This window comes from Podarcis filfolensis, assembly GCF_964270895.1.
Source record: "Podarcis filfolensis genome assembly, chromosome: 10".
Taxonomy (NCBI): Eukaryota; Metazoa; Chordata; class Lepidosauria; order Squamata; family Lacertidae; genus Podarcis; species Podarcis filfolensis.
The window spans coordinates 63,485,135-63,503,064 of record NC_139612.1 but is presented as its reverse complement, the minus strand read 5'-3'; the positions used below and the strand labels follow the sequence as shown (position 1 = coordinate 63,503,064).

The following is a 17,930-nucleotide window of genomic DNA, read 5'->3' as shown; positions in this document are numbered from 1 at the left end:
TTGCCAACCTTTCCGGACCTGGGACCACATTTGCAAACTGGAGAAGCTGTCATGGGCAACCAAGCACATAAAGCAGCCTAGTGCTTGTTTCAGGCCTAATGTAATGGATTGAGGGAGCACTGCAGGCACCGCCAAGGCCAAGAGCCAGGAGTGATGGGAGTTATAGTTCAGCAACAGTCACAGGACCATCCGTTCCCCATCCTTGAGGCAGTGGATTGCTGAATAAATAGCTCTTCAGGCAGGTGCTCCTTATCATGCAGGTCAAAATAAAACCAACCTGGTTATGTTCCATGCAGGATCAAGAACGCAGAGGGATTGAACTTTCTGAAATTCATGTTCTGGAGGAAAACTTTCTGACCGCGGCCCAGTGGAAGTCGAAATACAGAGCTCTCGCTCAGGTATATGTGGGTCTCGAATCACACAGTGTTAATAGCCATAGAATACTTCAGCTCTGGTTTCCTTAAGGGGAAAAAAATGGAATCAAAAGCGAAATTTTAAATGCTGGAGATGTCATGCAGCCTCCTGTTAAAAATATAAGTTTATAACAGCAGTGGAAATGGGCAGTCACCTCAAATCTGGGAGACCATAAAACATAAAACACATTTATCCAGTTGCCTTGATAACTCCCTGTTATGTACTGAGTTGACTAGGATCGAAAATGCAGCAGTCTGATTGGTCCTAGAACAATAGGATCCAGAATGCAGCAGTCTGATTGGTCCACAGGAGCCACCCAATCCAGCTCCAGGTGGAAGTGAATCCGCAACCTGATTGGCCTAGGAGAATCCTGGAATTAGCCAATCGTGTGGGGCCTATTGTGTAAATAATGTATATAAAGCAGACATTCTGGGGGAACTTCCATTCCTCCTCACCACTATGAGCTGAATAAAGAGCATGAAATCCACCCTCGACTCTGAGCATATTTCACTCCCTATTAATTGATTTCTTCTTTACGCCACAGTGAGTGTTTCGTGTCTTATTTCCTCCTAGTGGAACCACTACACAGGCTGCGATGGGAGCCCAGACCCAACTATCCCCCAGGATATCAATACTTTCATGAGCTTGTGGAAAGAAGACCCAAATAATGACATCCAGCTTGTTATTGCGAAGGGCAACCAGGTGCTGGAAGTAAGTCTCTGTCATTTGGGAGAAAAGGCTTCCGAATAACACCTTAAGAAGTACCTCCTGGATCAGGCCGATGGCCCAGCTAGTCCAGCCCCCTGTTCTCACAGTGGCTGAACTGTGGGAAACCAGCAATCAGGATTCGAACACAAGACTGTCCTCCCTTCCCCTGTGTTTTCTAGCAGCTGGCCTTCAGAAGCATTGCTGCGCCAGATGTGGAGGCAGAATATAGCCATTGTGGCTAGTGGTAATAATAATAATAATAATAATAATAATAATAATAATAATAATAATAATTAATAAATTGTACCCTGTCTATCTGACTGGGTTTCCCTAGCCCTCTTCTCTTTCCTTGGTTGGCATGGTGTGCCGTGATGCCTGAAGGTTTGGAACCAGACTTTGTCAAGTTTAGAGTACACTCACTGGTTTCAATGTACACCTGAAGTATACCTGAAGGAGCATCTCCACCCCCATCGTTTGCCCAGGCACTGAGATCCAGCTCCGAGGGTCTTCTGGAAGTTCCCTTGTGAGAAGCCAAGTTACAGGGAACCAGGCAGAGGGCCTTCTCGGTAGTGGCACCCGCCCTGTGGAACGCCCTCCCACCAGATGTCAAATAAATAAACAACTACCAGACTTTTAGAAGGCATCTGAAGGCAGCCCTGTTCAGGGAAGTTTTTAATGTTTAATAGGTGGTTGTATTTTAATATTCTGTTGGAAGCCGCTCAGAGTGGCTGGGGAAACCCAGCCAGATGGGTGGGGTATAAATTATTATTATTATTATTATTGAGTCTATTCTACACGTAACTGAAGCCAACCCATGGATTTTGCCTCATGTGCCCCTGATTCTATGGGATTTACTTCAACATGTGAGTGGCAGGGGCGTAGCCAGAATCTTTTGGTTGGGGGGGCAGGCCTTTTGTTGCGGGGGACAGAACTTCAGTTTGCTATGTATTTTTATTGATTGGCTGCACCCATGGTCTGTGGTGACTCTGGTGGTGGGCGACTGGATGTGGGGGCACGGTCATAAGTGAATCCAGGCAAGACTGAAGTTGAAACTTCAAAGAAGTGTTAGCAAACCTTGTGATTGAGGGCAGAAAGGGGATTCTGATTTTCCCGGGATAGCAAAACCACCCCCTCTTCCTTCTCCCTCGATCTCTAGCATGCAGAATATTGAATTCCTCCTGTTTATCTTATTATCAACTAACAGAGAAAGTTTAAATGTCTCCTAGCTAATCGAGAAGTTGGAATTTTTCATCATGGACACTCCTTTCCACGAGCTCTCTGCGAAGCATGTTGCGCAGTACACGGAAACCATCCAGCAACTGCAGTCCCTCCTTCACGACAAATACAACGCAGCCACAGAACAAATGCTGAGGGTAAACAGATGTTGGTATTATTTCAGATCCTTGAGGTGTTGCCTTGAGGTTGCCTGTTGCTTCTTACCACCTGTGGGACAGCTGGGGGGTTGTGAATGTAGCGGCGCTGTGGTCTAAACCTCTGAGCCTCTTGGGCATGCCGATCGGAAGGTTGGCTGTTCGAATCCCCGCGACAGGGTGAGCTCCTGTTGCTCTGTCCCAGCTCCTGCCAACCTAGCAGTTCAAAAGCACGCCAGTGCAAGTAGATAAATAGGTACCATTGCGGCGGGAAGGTAAACGGCATTTCCGTGTGCTCTGGCTTCCGTCATGGTGTTCCGTTGTGCCAGAAGCGGTTTAGTCATGCTGGCCACATGACCAGGAAAGCTGTCTGTGGGCAAACGGCGGCTCCCTCGGCCTGAAAGCGAGATGAGCGCCTCAACCCAATAGTCGCCTTTGACTGGACTTAACCGTCTAGGGGTCCTTTACCTTTTTAGGAGGCCAGATTGCCTCCACTGGTGCATTTGCACTGTGTAGACCTCCCTGCCACCTCCCTGCTCCTAGGAAGCATGTTTTCACTTCCTGGGAGGTCAGGTAAGCTGCCTCCAGCCCACCTTCCGCTAGAGCAGCCTTTCGCAACCTGTGGGTCCCCAGATGTTGTTGAACTACAACTCCCATCACCCTAGCTAGCAAGGCCAGAACTCAGGGATGATGGGAGTTGTAGTCCAACAACATCGGGGGACCCACAGGTTGAGAACTGCTGCACTAGAGTCTTGAGGGCTGATGCACACATTATGGTTTGTTTGGTTTGAATTGGACCCAAAATGTAATGTGTGTATGGGCACAAGGGTTTAGAAACCTGTATTATCATATGGGCAATACATATCGTAGACCGGATTAGCTGCAGCTACTTGCCAGTTATACCTTGGTTTGCAAACTTGGTTTTGCTCCACCTAATGTGTTGAAAGTACCCCAAAGTAATTGGTGTTAGCACATAGAAGTGTAGAGTTTCTGCAATGCAGGAATCGTGCGCCCACAGCTGTTCCTGGGAGGGCTTGAACCACGGATTTTCTGGCTAACAGCCTGACGCACTGACTCATTGCACCACAATGATAGGAAGAAAAATGGGTGGCATCATTTGCAAGGGTCCTGAGAATATGTCAGTTAGAATTCTGGGAGAGTTTATGGCTTTTCTTCCTGTAAGATTGCACTGAGATATTTTCACTCCTGATTCTCTTTCCGTGAAGGCAACTCCCATTGGTCATTCCAGTGCTCTCAAGAAGCATCACTGATTTGTGCGGCAAGCCTTAATTCTCTCCATTTCAATGTTCCGTGCAGGAAGCCAGCAGCTATGCAGAATCTGAAAGCGGGAACATGGAGGTTGTCATTAAGGAGCAGAATGTTACATTGTGCATTTGGGCAAATCTCAAGAAAGTTCCAAAGTAAGCGTTTGAAGAGGAGAGGGGGCTTGTTGAAGAGCTTTTCTTTTCTCCTGGGAGCCATGATAACACAGTATGATCCCATGTCCTGGTCAGGTAACATTTGGCATATTGATCAAGTGGAGTCACTAGATGGTTACCTAGGAATTAGCACCATGTATTCCAACCTCTTTTGTTAAGGCCGGATGCTCTCTGTTTCAAGCATCTTGAAATCCTGACAAGACAGAAGTACTGTTTTTGGGGGACAGGGGGCGGGCGGGTGTGGGGGACTTCCTGGTCCTGAATGGGGTAACTGTGCCCCTGAAGGACCAGGTGCACAGCCTGGGAGTCATTTTGGACTCACAGCTGTCCATGGAGGCACAGGTTAATTCTGTGTCCAGGGCGGCCGTCTACCAGCTCCATCTGGTACGCAGACTAAGACCCTACCTGCCCACAGACTGTCTCGCCAGAGTGGTGCATGCTCTAGTTGTCTCCCGCTTGGACTACTGCAATGCGCTCCACGTGGGGCTACCTTTGAAGGTGACCCGGAAACTGCAATTAATCCAGAATGCGGCAGCTAGACTGGTGACTGGGAGCGGCCGCCGGGACCACATAACACCGGTCCTGAGAGATCTGCATTGGCTCCCAGTACGTTTCCGAGCACAATTCAAAGTGTTGGTGCTGACCTTTAAAGCCCTAAACGGCCTTGGCCCAGTATACCTGAAGGAGCGTCTCCACCCCCATCGTTCAGCCCGGACACTGAGGTCCAGCGCGAGATTTACAGAATAGATGGGGGAAAGATATTGAGATGGGTCAGAGTTTGTAAGAACGTTCTTGTGGTGCATAATTGTGTCTGCATTCTTCGCAACCAGGTTCCGCAGCCAGATCTTTTACGACGACCAGAGGGAGCCGTGGAACGGGTTTGAGCTCCCGAAGGCGCTGGCCATTTGCGATGTGGCGGTGCGCATCTTGCACACCCATTACGACCATTTGTCCCCTTTCCGGACTTTCCCTAGCGAGCCCCCAAAGCTGGAGATGCCACCGATCAAAACGGTGAAATCCGTGAGTAGCGTGGTCAAGAAAGGGAAAAAGGGCCGTAAGCTGGTAGGAGAAGTTAGTCAGGAAAGCAAGACAGAACATCTAAAGGTAAGGGTTGGCTGAGGGGGAAGAAGGCATCATAGTGTAGTAGATTGATAAGCCGTAGTATAGTAGATTGATAAGGGACAAGAGTTACAAAGCAAATTGCCTCTGTAGTAGGAATGTACGGTTGTTTCCATCATGGCATTTCACTCACACAGCAGGGACTTCCCCTTCCTCTCCGCTTCTGTGGACCCCAAAAATCTATCCCTGAAGTTTCCCCAAGCCTCTGTGGCAGATTTTGCCTCAAGGTTTGCCTCTCTCCATATGAACCTACCCGGACCCTGAGATCATCTTCTGAGGCCCTCCTTTGTGTGCCTCCTCCATGAGAGGTCCGGAAGGTGGCAACACAAGAACAGGGCCTTTTCTGCAGTGGCTCCCCATTTGTGGGGAGCTCTCCCACAAAGCTGCTCCTGCAGGCCAATTAGGTTGCTGATTCACTTCATCTAGGAGCCTGATTGGCTGCTCCTGCAGGCCAATCAGGTTGCTGATTCACTTCTACCTGGAGCTGGATTGGGTGGCTCCTGCGGACCAATCAGACTGCTGCATTCTGGATCCTATTGTTCTAGGATTCAGCTCAGTACATAACAATTTTGCTATGGCTAATAGCCATGGATAGACCTGTCCTATGTGAATTAGCCTTGCCCCCCACTTTTAAAGCCATTTAAGCTAACAGTTATCATCACGTCTTCGCGGCATCACGTCTTTGCTTTTGCATTGCGTAAAGAAATCCTTTATTTTGTATGCCCTGAACTTCCTGCCATTAAATTTCATTGGATAACCCTGCATGGTAATATTACACAGTGGAGTAGGTACTGACACTGGGAGATTCTGCCCCCCCCCCCACTTTTGGAGATGTGTAATAAAGGGGGAACATTTTGCCAACTGGTTTCCACAGTTCTCCAAGAGATATTCTGTACCCTTAGATCTTCTGTTGTAACTATGTAAAAGAGCACACAAGAGTAAACCAACGAGATCAGGCTCTATATTTCATGAGTCTAGATGGAATACCTGGCTTATGCCAAGGTGTGTGTGTGTGAGAGAGAGAGAAATCAGATGAATAAATTCGATTTAATGAGGAAGTTAAATATTGTTAAACTAGAGGCTCTCTTTAAGGAGGGAGAGAGGTTTAGCAGAAGTATTTATGAGTGGAACCTGGTATCTTGCATCAAAGGAGAGTTGGGAATTTCAGGGCAGGGAACTGATCATGTGCACCTACGTGGATATGAGATTAAGGTATTCAAGGAAAATTCAAAAGCTTTAAACAAAATGAAGAACACGTCAGATACCAGCTGTAGTACCTGCAGCCTTTTAGTTTCATTGACATCTGTCTATAACATTTATTTTTTTGCTCTGTAATGGTAAAATGGTTTATTTTTTATATAAAAGATTAAAAAATTAGTTCTTTAAATATGGACGCTCTTAATATTTTGGACATGTAGATTGTGTATTGATAATCTGCACTAGTAAAGTTTATTTGAAAACAACTGCAGAGATGAAGTCAAGACCCTAGCCCTCATTGTGCCCTGAGAAGTTTCCCATCCACAGTTTCCCTAACAAAGGATGTAGCAGACCAGCATCTGCAGCAAGGTGTTTGTTTATTGTTTTCAGAGTGCCCTGCATAACTCCGCCATCTCGGAAACGAAGAGCACCAGCGAAGAGGAGGGGAGTGCGGACAAAGTTTTTGACAAGACCTCTAGCATCTTGAAATCTGTTTCCAGAGGTACTCAGTCAAGCTTTCTGTACGCTGACTGTTGAATAATGGCGTTGGTTTAAAGCAGGAATGAGGATGTAGTCAAGGAATCATTTTTTTAAAAAAAATATTTTTATTCAAGAATTTTTCCATATAAACATAACATACATAAACATACAAAGACAAAAACAAAACAAAAAACATGTACCATTTCATATCCTAATTTCTTGTACCTTTCTTCCCCGACTTCCTCATGCCTCCCTTTTCTGTATTCCAAATTCTTATCGATTACTCAGCAAATCTTCCCTTATTTTAATTTAGATTTAAACTAATCTTCCTTATTCTCCTTGTCTTAACCATTGCTAATAGTAACCATTTACTTTCCAGTCCAACATCATTCTAACTTTCATTAACTTTGTAATATTTCTTTAAATAGTCCTTGAATTTTTTCCATTCTTCTTGCGCTGCTTCTCTTCCCTGGTTTCGGATTCTGCTCGTCATTTCTGCCAAGCCCATGTAGTCTATCACCTTCATCTGCCATTCTTCCAGTGTGGGTAACTCTTGCGTCTTCCAGTACTTCGCAATGAGTATTCTAGCTGCTGTTGTAGCATACATAAAGAAAGTTATATCCGTCTTTAACACCCCTTGGCCGACAATACCCAAGAGAAAGGCCTCTGGTTTCTTGGAGAAAGTATATTTAAATACCTTTTTAAGTTCATTATAGATCATTTCCCAGAATGCCTTAATCTTCGGGCAAGTCCACCAAAGATGAAAAAATGTACCTTCAGTTTCTTTACATTTCCAACATTTATTGTCAGGCAAATGGTAAATCTTTGCAAGCTTGACTGGGGTTATGTACCACCTGTATATCATTTTCATAATATTTTCTCTTAAGGCATTACATGCCGTAAATTTCATCCCAGTGGTCCACAACTTTTCCCAATCAGCAAACAAAATATTATGACCAATGTCCTGAGCCCATTTAATCATGGCTGATTTAACCATTTCATCTTGTGTATTCCATTTCAGCAGCAAATTGTACATTTTTGACAAGTTCTTAGTACTGGATTCTAACAGTTCTGTCTCCAATTTTGATTTTTCCACCTGGAAGCCTGTAGTCAAGGAATCATAGAACTATAGAGTTGGAGGGTCATCTAGTCTAACCCCCTGCAATGCAGGAATCTTTTGCCCCATGTGGGGCTCAAACCCACGACCCTGAGATTAAAAGTCTCTAACAACTGAGCTGTCCCAGAACTGGCCCATGTGTTAATAATAAATAATAATAATAATAATAATAATAATAATAATAATAATAATAATAATTTTTTATTTATATCCTGCCCTCCCCAGCTGAAGCTGGGCTAAGAGCGGCTAACAACAGTATAAATAACACAGTTTACATAAAATCATAATCATTTAATTGAAATACATTCTAAAATCACTTCATTCTAAAATCAATTCAGAATCAAATTAATGGCAACCATTGGGCTAGAGTTCTATGAGGATTACAGAAGGAGGGGGTCAGGCTGCGCCCTGACCAAAGGCCTGGTGGAACAGCTCTGTCTTGCAGGCCCTGCAGAAAGATGTCAAGTCCTGCAGGGCCCTAGTCTCTTGTGACAGAGCGTTCCACCAGATCGGGGCCACAGCGGAAAAAGCCCTGGCTCTGGTCGAGGCTAGCCTAGCCTCTCTGTGGCCCGGGACCTCCAAGATGTTTTTGTTTGAAGACCGTAAGGTCCTCCGTGGGACATGCCCGGAGAGGCGGTCCCGTAGGTACGAGGGTCCTAGGCCGTATAGGGCTTTAAAGGTGTTGCTGGACTCCAGCTCCCCATTGTCCCTGGCACCTGTAGACATGATATATGTTTCCTGTGGAACACCCCCCCCCTTCACATGTCAAGGAGATAAAGAACTACACAACTTTTAGAAGGCATCTAAAGGCAGCCGTGTATCAGGAAGTTTTTAATGCTTAATGTTTTACTATGTTTTTATATCTGCTGCAAGCTGCCCAAAGTGGCTGAGGAAACCCTACCAGATGGACAGGGTATAAATAATAATACTGTGGTACCTCGGGTTACAGACACTTCAGGTTACAGATGCTTCAAGTTACAGACTCCGCTAACCCAGAAATAGTACCTCAGGTTAAGAACTTTGCTTCAGGATGAGAACAGAAATCGTGCAGCAGTGGTGCAGTGGCAGCAGGAGGCCCCATTAGCTAAAGTGGTGCTTCAGGTTAAGAACGGACCTCCAGAACGAATTAAGTTCTTAACCCGAGGTAATAAATAATAATAATAATAATAATAATAATAATAATAATAATAACAGTAATAAATAAAATAATAATAATAATAATAATAATGTTTGCCTTTTTAACTCAGTCAGTCATTGCAGCTGATAATTTCTGATACAACTGTACCTCGGTTCTCAAACGATCGAAAACCGGAAGTGAGTTCTGCTTTTCAAACGTTCTTTCGGAAGCCGAAAGTCCGACGGGGCTTCCGTGGCTTCTGATTGGCTGCAGGAGCTTCCAGCAGCCAATGAGAAGCCATGCTTCGGAAGTTGAATGTTTCGGAAGTTGAACGGACTTTCCGGAACAGATTCCGTTTGACTTCCGAGGTACGATTGTATCTGGAATATATTATCTGATACTTTGCAGTCAATGTTTTTGTCATTGTATCGTGCCAAACATGGCCAGTGTTTGTTCTCCGCTCTGTGATTTCTGCATTGCAGGGGGTTCGACTCGATGACCCTTTGGGATCCCTTCTGATTCTGCAATTCTAGGATTCTATTTCTATATAAAGCCCGAATCAATTTGGGACCCAAAAAATAAATAAATTAGGGGTCAGCAAATTTTTCAGCAGGGGGCCGGTCCACTGTCCCTCAGACCTTGCGGGGGCCGGACTATTTTTTTGGGGGGGTGGGGAAATGAACGAATTCCTATGCCCCACAAATAACCCAGAGATGCATTTTAAATAAACGGACACATTCTACTCATGTAAAAACACGCTGATTCCCAGACCGTCTGTGGGCCGGATTTAGAAGGGGCTTGGGCCAGATGCGGCCCCCGGGCCTTAGTTTGTCTACCCATGCCCCAGACAGTTTGAGTAAGGTCAGTCATAAAAGGTCTTTCCATTAACACGTCCTCCCTGTAGCTACACAGATTATAGCCAAAGGCTAACTAGCCACATATAGAAGGGTATTTATACTTTATTTTGTGCTGTCTCCCTCCCACAAGTTTGCTGACTCACGCTTGACCAGCTGCAGGGGGCGAGTACACCCAAATCAACCCTTTCGTGTCCTTTTTCTCTGCATGCATAAACTTGCATGCACTAACAGAGGGTGGGGTTTTCCTCCCCCAGTTCACATCTCATCCCTGCGGATCATCGGCATCAGCGAATCCGAACCTTTGGAAGAGCACGTCGTGGATTTGAACCAGTTCATGCCAGTGGGCGGAGTTTACCATTTCGATGCCCTGAAGCTCCCGCCTCAAGCCAAACTCGTCAAAGGCTGGACCATGGTGGAAGTGAGTTTCATCTTAAGAGGAAATGAGTAGAAATGTGCTTTGCTTACCAAAAGAGCCCTTCTCACCCAGACACTGGGTTGTTGGGGATGGAAAGCAAGGGAGAAGGTCCATGAGGACTAGGTAAAGGTAAAGGTACCCTGACTGTTAGGTCCAGTCGTGAACGACTCTCGGGTTGCTGCGCTCATCTCGCTTTATTGGCCGAGGGAGCCGGTGTACAGCTTCCAGGTCATGTGGCCAGCATGACTAAGCCGCTTCTGGGGAACCAGAGCAGCGCACGGAAACACTGTTTACCTTCCCGCCGGAGCGGTACCTATTTATCTACTTGCACTTTGACGTGCTTTTGAACTGCTAGGTGGGCAGGAGCTGGGACCGAGCAACGGGAGCTCACCCCGTCGCGGGGATTCGAACTGCCAACTTTCTGATCGGCAAGCCCTAGGCTCTGTGGTTTAACCCACAGCGCCACCCGCATCCCTGATAAGTGTAAACTGTTTAATTATTATGTGCTGGTGTTAGATTTGAACTGCCGACCTTCTTGTCCAGAAGAGGGCAACCAAAATGGTCAAAGGCCTGGAAACGATGCCTTATGAGGAACGGCTAAGGGAGCTGGGCATGTTTAGCCTGGAGAAGAGGAGGTTAAGGGGTGATATGATAGCCATGTTCAAATATATAAAAGGATGTCACATAGAGGAGGGAGAAAGGTTGTTTTCTGCTGCTCCAGAGAAGCGGACACGGAGCAATGGATCCAAACTACAAGAAAGAAGATTCCACCTAAACATTAGGAAGAACTTCCTGACAGTAAGAGCTGTTTGACAGTGGAATTTGCTGCCAAGGAGTGTGGTGGAGTCTCCTTCTTTGGAGGTCTTTAAGCAGAGGCTTGACAACCATATGTCAGGAGTGCTCTGATGGTGTTTCCTGCTTTGCAGGGGGTTGGACTCGATGGCCCTCGTGGTCTCTTCCAACTCTATGATTCTATGATTCTATGATTCTATGATTCTGATCGGCAAGCCCTAGGCTCTGTGGTTTAACCCACAGCGCCACCCGGATCCCGAGTTCAAGGTACTGGTGTTCAAATTCCTATACAGCTTGGGACCAGGATACCGAAAAGATGGTCTCCTGTGCTCTGCAGCAGAGGGAATCTTCCAGATGCTGCCTTATCAGAAGGTCTGTTGTGCCCAATGTAGGAACTTGGCCTTTAACTTGGTGGCCCCTTACCCTTTGAAACTCCCTCCCACTATGTATCAGACAGGCGCCATCTTTGTTGTTGTCATTTCAAAGCCTGTTGGAAACCTTCCTTTTTAAGCAGCCTTTTCAGTGGAGATTTTTAAAATCTCATTTGGTATCAGCATTGGATTTGAAATTCATTGTTTTTGATGATGTTTTTCTTTTTAAAAACGTGTTTGTATATGAAGGATTTGTTTATATATATACCTTTTACTGTGGATTTCACAGTCCTGTTATCATGAAGCGGCTTCACGGGAAGCGATTCATAAATGAAATTTGGCAGAGGAGGGAGATTCGGGTTCTTCTCCAGCTTAAGTTTTGATCTGGAGGGGAAAAAAAATGTTTTGAGCTTTAGCCCCTCACATCTGAAATGAGCGGCTCAGGCTACTGAAATTCGTACTTCCAAGCCAATAAATATATTTGGTTGCTTGGGAATGCAAATCAGAAGTGAGCCTGACTCGCTGGGTGAAATAGGACCATTTTTCAGACCGCAGTGATGTTTCACGCTGCAAAATCAAAGACAACGGTAGATGACTGAGTGATTCTTAACAAACACGGCTGTTGCGTCTTCTCTGCTACTTGCCAAAGGTGCTGGACACAGGCTTGGAGATCTATCCCTACGAGGCAACATGTGACGAAAACGAGGATCCTTCTTCTGTGACTGTAGGGCTCACGGTCCGACTGCTTGACAGCGTGATCTATTTTGAAGAGCCTCTGATTGCAAGATGGGATGCCAAAGGTCTGATACGCCCATAAGCGAATGATGCAACCAGTTGCTCAATTCCAGCCTTTATCTACCTGGTGACGCCAATGGAGGGGTAGAGCGTTTGCAGGGGGAGAACTGGCGGATCGGGATTGCTTAACCCTTTCACGCTCCGTCAGTTCTCCTCTGCCACTCTTTCTCCATACAATTATTTTTTACCTCTAGCTGCCTTGCAGGTTACAAATAGGCCTCTGTGTGTGTGTGTGTGTAGAAATCAGCATGAGTTGCACACCTCCAAGAAAAGGGTTAAGCACCTCCTGCCCACCTCCCCACCAGACCTCTAAATCAGTGTTTCCCAACCTTGGGCCTCCAGCTGTTTTTGAACTACAATTCCCATCATCCCTGACCACTGGTCTTGCTAGCTAGGGATGATGGGAGTTGTAGTCCAAAAACAGCTGGAGGCCCAAGGTTGGGAAACACTGCTCTAAATGATGCCCAGAGGCATTCCTGGTAAAGTGAAGATGATAGACAGCTAAAACCTCTGTCTACACTTTGCAGTGCATTTGAATGCTTTATTAAAAGGATAGAAACAATACAGTGGTACCTTGGGTTACAGACGCTTCAGGTTACAGACTCCGCTAACCCAGAAATAGTACCTCGGGTTAAGAACTTTGCTTCAGGATGAGAACAGAAATCGTGCGGCAGCGGCAGCAGGAGGCCCCATTAGCTAAAGTGGTGCTTCAGGTTAAGAACAGTTTCAGGTTAAGAACGGACCTCCAGAACGAATCTAGTTCTTAACCAGAGGTACCACTGTATACCGTTTCAGAATGAGTAAACAACGGAGGGGGAAACAGCTTCGCACGTGCCACAGGCAGGCGTCAGCCGCGCAACATTGGGGAACATTTGTCCTGAACATCTTGGCGGAAGGGAAGGATGGCAGAGCCCGTGCTTTGCTAGTTTCTGTTCCGGGGGATCTCCAACTAAAACGGGGGTGAGGGACAAATTCTGGCCAGTGAGCTGGACTCTGACCATACCACCCCTTGCAGGTCACTTTAAAGGTTGCCCACCCATCAGTTGCTGAGATTAGAACGATGTCAGATGACCCAGAGTAGTGTTTTGCCTTCCGAATAATTTCCTCTGCATCACCAGTTTGAATTCGGACCAGCAGTGGCAAAGTTGTATTTGTGCTTTTGGCCTTCCTGTAAGCGTTGGTCCAAGCAGGGATTGCCAATCAGCATTGACAGCAAGCCCCACTTGCGAAAGGAGCAATGCATGTTACAGTTCTTGGTTGATCCTTTGTAGCCATAACTCTATGGGCCCCACTCCTGCTGTCACATGTGGGGCAGATGGGCTGGGGAGTGGGGGATTGGCCTCGTGGTTCAAGCTGGGACCTGTGCCCAGTCCAGTTTTGCCTCCAGGTTGGCATTTGCCCACTGCTAAGCTGAAAGGACCTGGTTAATAACAACAACAACAATTTATTATTTGTTCCCCAGCCACTCTGGGCGGCTTCCAGAGAGACCAAAAATACACTAAAATGTCACACATTAAAAACTTCCCTGAACAGGGCTGCCTTCAGATGTCTTCTAGAAGTTTGGTAGTTGTTCTTCTGGTGGGAGGGTGTTCCACAGGGCGGGCGCCACTACCGAGAAGGCCCTCTGCCTGGTTCCCTGTAGCTTAGCTTCTCACAATGAGGGAACCGCCAGAAGGCCCTTGGTGCTGCATCTCAGTGTCCGGGCTGGACGATGGGGGTGGAGACGCTCCTTCAGGTATACTGGGCCGAGGCCGTTTAGGGCTTTAAAGGTCAATACCAACACTTTGAATTGTGCTCGGAAATGTACTGGGAGCCAGTGTAGGTCTTTCAAGACCGGTGTTATGTGGTCTCGGTGGCCGCCCCCAGTCACCAGTCTAGCTGCCGCATTCTGGATTAGTTGTAGTTTCCGGGTCACCTTCAAAGGTAGCCCCACATAGAGCGCATTGCAGTGGTCCAAGCGGGAGATAACTAGAGCATGCACCACTCTTCCTCAAACAAAACCCTCTTCCCTTGTTCCTTTGAAAGCGAAATACTGGAGAACGGACGACATCGGGGATGTGGTGTACAACATGCAAGAGAAAGAGATCGCTTTCAAAATGAACGGCTTCTTCACCGTAACGCTGATGCAGGATGCTCACCTCAACATGCCCTACCAGTCGTGGGAACTCCGGCCCAATGGGACCGACGAAGCCTTCCTCACCATCCTCACCACCTTCGCTGAGGTGCAGATTCAAATCAAGGTACGCAGCTACATCCTGTTGCCCAATTCCGTCGGTATGTTAAATAGGAAGGAAGTCCTGCACAATGCAATGGGACTTAGGGCAGGATATTTCAGGGGTCTTTTTAGAGCTTTTTAAAAACAAAAACTTTCCTTCTTTTCTTTTTTTTTAAGAAAAGGAATTTCTCTAGCCCTTTTACTTGTGGCCATACAGGGAAAAATAGGTGTAGGGACAATTCTACCCAACTTCTTACCCAGTTCATTGAGTGGTCAATGTGCATAACAGCCGGCCATTGTGCACATTCACCAGGCCTCATGTAGAACGTGCCCATAATCTATCAATAAGGTTGTGAACCGCCCTGAGATCTATGGATGAAGGGTGTCAAACAAATTTAATAAATGAATAAAATAAAGGGAGAATTGTGCATATTTCCCAGCCAATATGCATAATCTCCAATAGGTGTGTGATCAGGGGACGGACTGCAAGAGTTTAGCTTCCCAGTGGCCTGTGGTTCCCTGGCAGATAGATGCCAACATGTACATCCTATCTGCCCTGCATACTGATATGTAAAAGGTAAAGGTAAAGGGACCCCTGACCATTAGGTCCAGTCGCGGACAAATCTGGGGCATGGAAACGCCATTTACCTTCCTGCCAGAGCAGTACCCATTTATCTACTTGCACTTTGATGTGCTTTCGAACTGCTAGGTTGGCAGGAGCAGGGACTGAGCAACGGAAGCTCACCCCATTGCAGGGATTCAAACCGCCGACCTTCTGATCAGCAAGTCCTAGGCTCTGTGGTTTAACCCACAGCGCCACCCACGTAGTGGTTCTTAAATTTATTATTTACATCTGCAACTTTACATCTGTAAAGTTAGGTGCAGGGTGGCCACCTGTATCTTTTTAAGGTCAGGGGACCTGAATTGGTCAGCTGCTTTTGCTGCTGTGCCACAACAGAACTATCTTCTACATTTGACTTAATGTCATGGGCTTGTTTACATCCATGCCCTCATCAGAGACTCTGGGAGAGAAGGATGTGGCACACCGGCTCCTCTCTGAGAATAGCCAGGAATGTGGAATCGGTGGCTTTCAAGATGTTGCCCGTCTACAACTCCCATCATCTGTGACCTGTGGCTATGCTAAGCTGGGGCTGATGGGAGTTGGAGTCTTAACAGCACTGGGTGTGCCACAGATTCGCCGGCTGGCAGTGCGATATTCCCCTATACTCCAGAAGCAACCCTTCTCTGCTGTAAGGTGGAAAGTGCCCTTCTATCTTCTATTTGGGAGGGTAGAGGAAGAAGTGTGCATTGGCTGCCAGATGTTTACTGCATGATGGTAGCAAACTGATGATAACCCTTGCTTTGCTCCCGGAGGCAGCTCAATCAGTGTATGTTAGCTGGAATCACCACCATGGAAGACACCACTCTTCTTTCTGACCTGAGAGGGGTGTGGATGAGCCCCCTAGCTCTCACCATTGCTCTGAAAAGGGCTGGAATGAACATCTTCCCGGAGGAATACTCTCCTAAGTACGTCTCCATCAACAAAAAGGTAAGAGACCAGGGCTAACTGTCTACATCCATTCATATTTTACTTTTGGTTGCAATGCCTCATTTTTCAGAAGAGTCCAGGGCAGCGAACAAAAAGCCTGAATGGAAATGAAAAGCTGAGCTTTTGACCGGGAAGGTCAAAACGAAACTTGAGCGGAGAAGGCACTTTAGCCTAAAGTATCGCTGTGGGTTAAACCACAGAGCCTAGGGCTTGCCGATCAGAAGGTCGGCGGTTCGAATCCTTGCAACGGAGTGAGCTCCCGTTGCTCGGTCCCTGCTCCTGCCAACCTAGCAGTTCGAAGGCACGTCAAAGTACAAGTAGATAAATAGGTACCACTGCAGTGGGAAGGTAAACGGCGTTTTCGTGTGCTGCTCTGGTTTGCCAGAAGCGGCTTAGTCCTGCTGGCCACATGACCCGGAAGCTGTACGCCGGCTCCCTCGGCCAATAAAGCGAGATGAGCGCCGCAACCCCAGAGTCGGCCACGACTGGACCTAATGGTCAGGGGTCCCTTTACCTTTACCTTTTATCATTGGAAATTATGCAAACTCTCAACTACAGATGGAGAATTGCACCCATTCAGCATTCTTAAGCAATCTGAACTGATTCGTGTTCAGAATGGATTTTGCCATGGATTTTACAAAAAATGAACCAAATGCATTTTGAAGGGTGTATTTTAGGATAAAATACATTGAGAAATGTGTGCATTGAACCCCCCCCCCAATATTTAAATATATTCTGTGCTAGAATACAGAACTTGCTGTATTTTTCGCTCTATAAGACGCACCAGACCATAAGACGTACCTAGTTTTTGGAGGAGGAAAACAAGAAAAAAAATATTCTGAATCCCAGAAGCCAGAACAGCAAGAGGGATCTCTGCACAGCGAAAGCAGCGATCCCTCTTGGTTTTCTGGCTTCTGGGATAGCTGCGCAGCCTGCATTCACTCCATAAGACGCACACACATTTCCCCTTACTGTTTAGGAGGGGAAAAGTGAGTCTTATAGAGCAAAAAATACGATAGATATGAATTTCTGTAGCCCCATCTGCCGGAGCCAGCATGGCTCCATTATCCAAGGGTGGTGAGAATTGTTGCCCAGTCAAACCTGGAAGGCCAGAGCTTCCTGCAGCTCTGCCCCATCCTCCTTGCCTTTATATGTCGTTGGCATCTGTCTGTCTCAAGGGACAATGGAGTGTACCTCCACGGGAGAAGTCAAACTGAAGTGACCTCCCCGGGGGTGCAAGGCTAGGCAGTGTATATGGATGTCCTTGGGTGCCCAGATGAGAAGACCCCCATCTCAGCCTCGCTGGTGTGACCCAAACAAAAGCAGAGCAAGACGTTTGGTAGCAGCCTGGCTGCAGGAATTGTTGGAAGCTGGTGTGGCATACAACTGTCTTAGGGACTCCACTCAGGATTTATTTAGGGTTTTCTTCCGAGCCTTTTCTTCTCCCAAAGATATCCCAAAAGCAGCGGAGGTTTAGGGTCAGAGTTTCCCTTCTCCTAGACGGGCTACCTTCCCAGGTTGAAGAGCCCCATCTGCCCTTGACTTCCTTCTGCAGCGTGTACAGAAACCGCCTTCTTGACTGCTGGACCCACTATTGGTCTTGTCTGCTCAATCCATTGGAGCCTGTCTTTGCATGTTATAATAATAATTTAATTTTTATACCCTGCCCATCTGGCTGGGCTTCCCCAGCCACTCTGGGCGGCTTCCAACAAAATATTAAAATACAGTAATGCATCAAACGTTAAAAGCTTCCCTAAACAGGTTTGCCTTCAGATGTCTTCTAAAAGACTGGTAGTAGTTGTTCTCTTTGACATCTGGTGGGAGTGTGTTCCACAGGGCGGGTGCCACTGCCAAGAAGGCCCTCTGCCTGGTTCCCTGTTATAACAAGTAAACATAGGGTGGTGGTTTGTGTTTGCGTGCCTCATGTTGAGAGAGATGGGCAACATTTATTTTATTGATCTGGGGGCATCGAGAA

The 17,930-nt window shown here is 46.7% G+C and overlaps 1 protein-coding gene across 6 annotated transcripts in view; it reads left to right on the top strand.

The window, feature by feature from the left end:
• The window catches only part of LOC310742912 (GTPase KRas), a 79,185-nt gene that overhangs the window by 58,667 nt on the left and 2,588 nt on the right, over positions 1-17,930 (top strand). For 4 of the 6 annotated variants that reach the window (XM_083572743.1, XM_083572741.1, XM_083572745.1 and 1 more), the window contains 10 exons: positions 297-398; positions 988-1,125; positions 2,349-2,495; positions 3,810-3,913; positions 4,762-5,035; positions 6,638-6,749; positions 10,073-10,236; positions 12,046-12,196; positions 14,217-14,431; positions 15,785-15,955. In XM_083572743.1, coding sequence (XP_083428869.1) covers positions 297-398; positions 988-1,125; positions 2,349-2,495; positions 3,810-3,913; positions 4,762-5,035; positions 6,638-6,749; positions 10,073-10,236; positions 12,046-12,196; positions 14,217-14,431; positions 15,785-15,955 — 1,578 coding nt within the window. The remainder of the gene's footprint in view (positions 1-296; positions 399-987; positions 1,126-2,348; positions 2,496-3,809; positions 3,914-4,761; positions 5,036-6,637; positions 6,750-10,072; positions 10,237-12,045; positions 12,197-14,216; positions 14,432-15,784; positions 15,956-17,930) is intronic. The other 2 variants (XM_083572746.1, XM_083572747.1) reach the window with 1 other exon arrangement.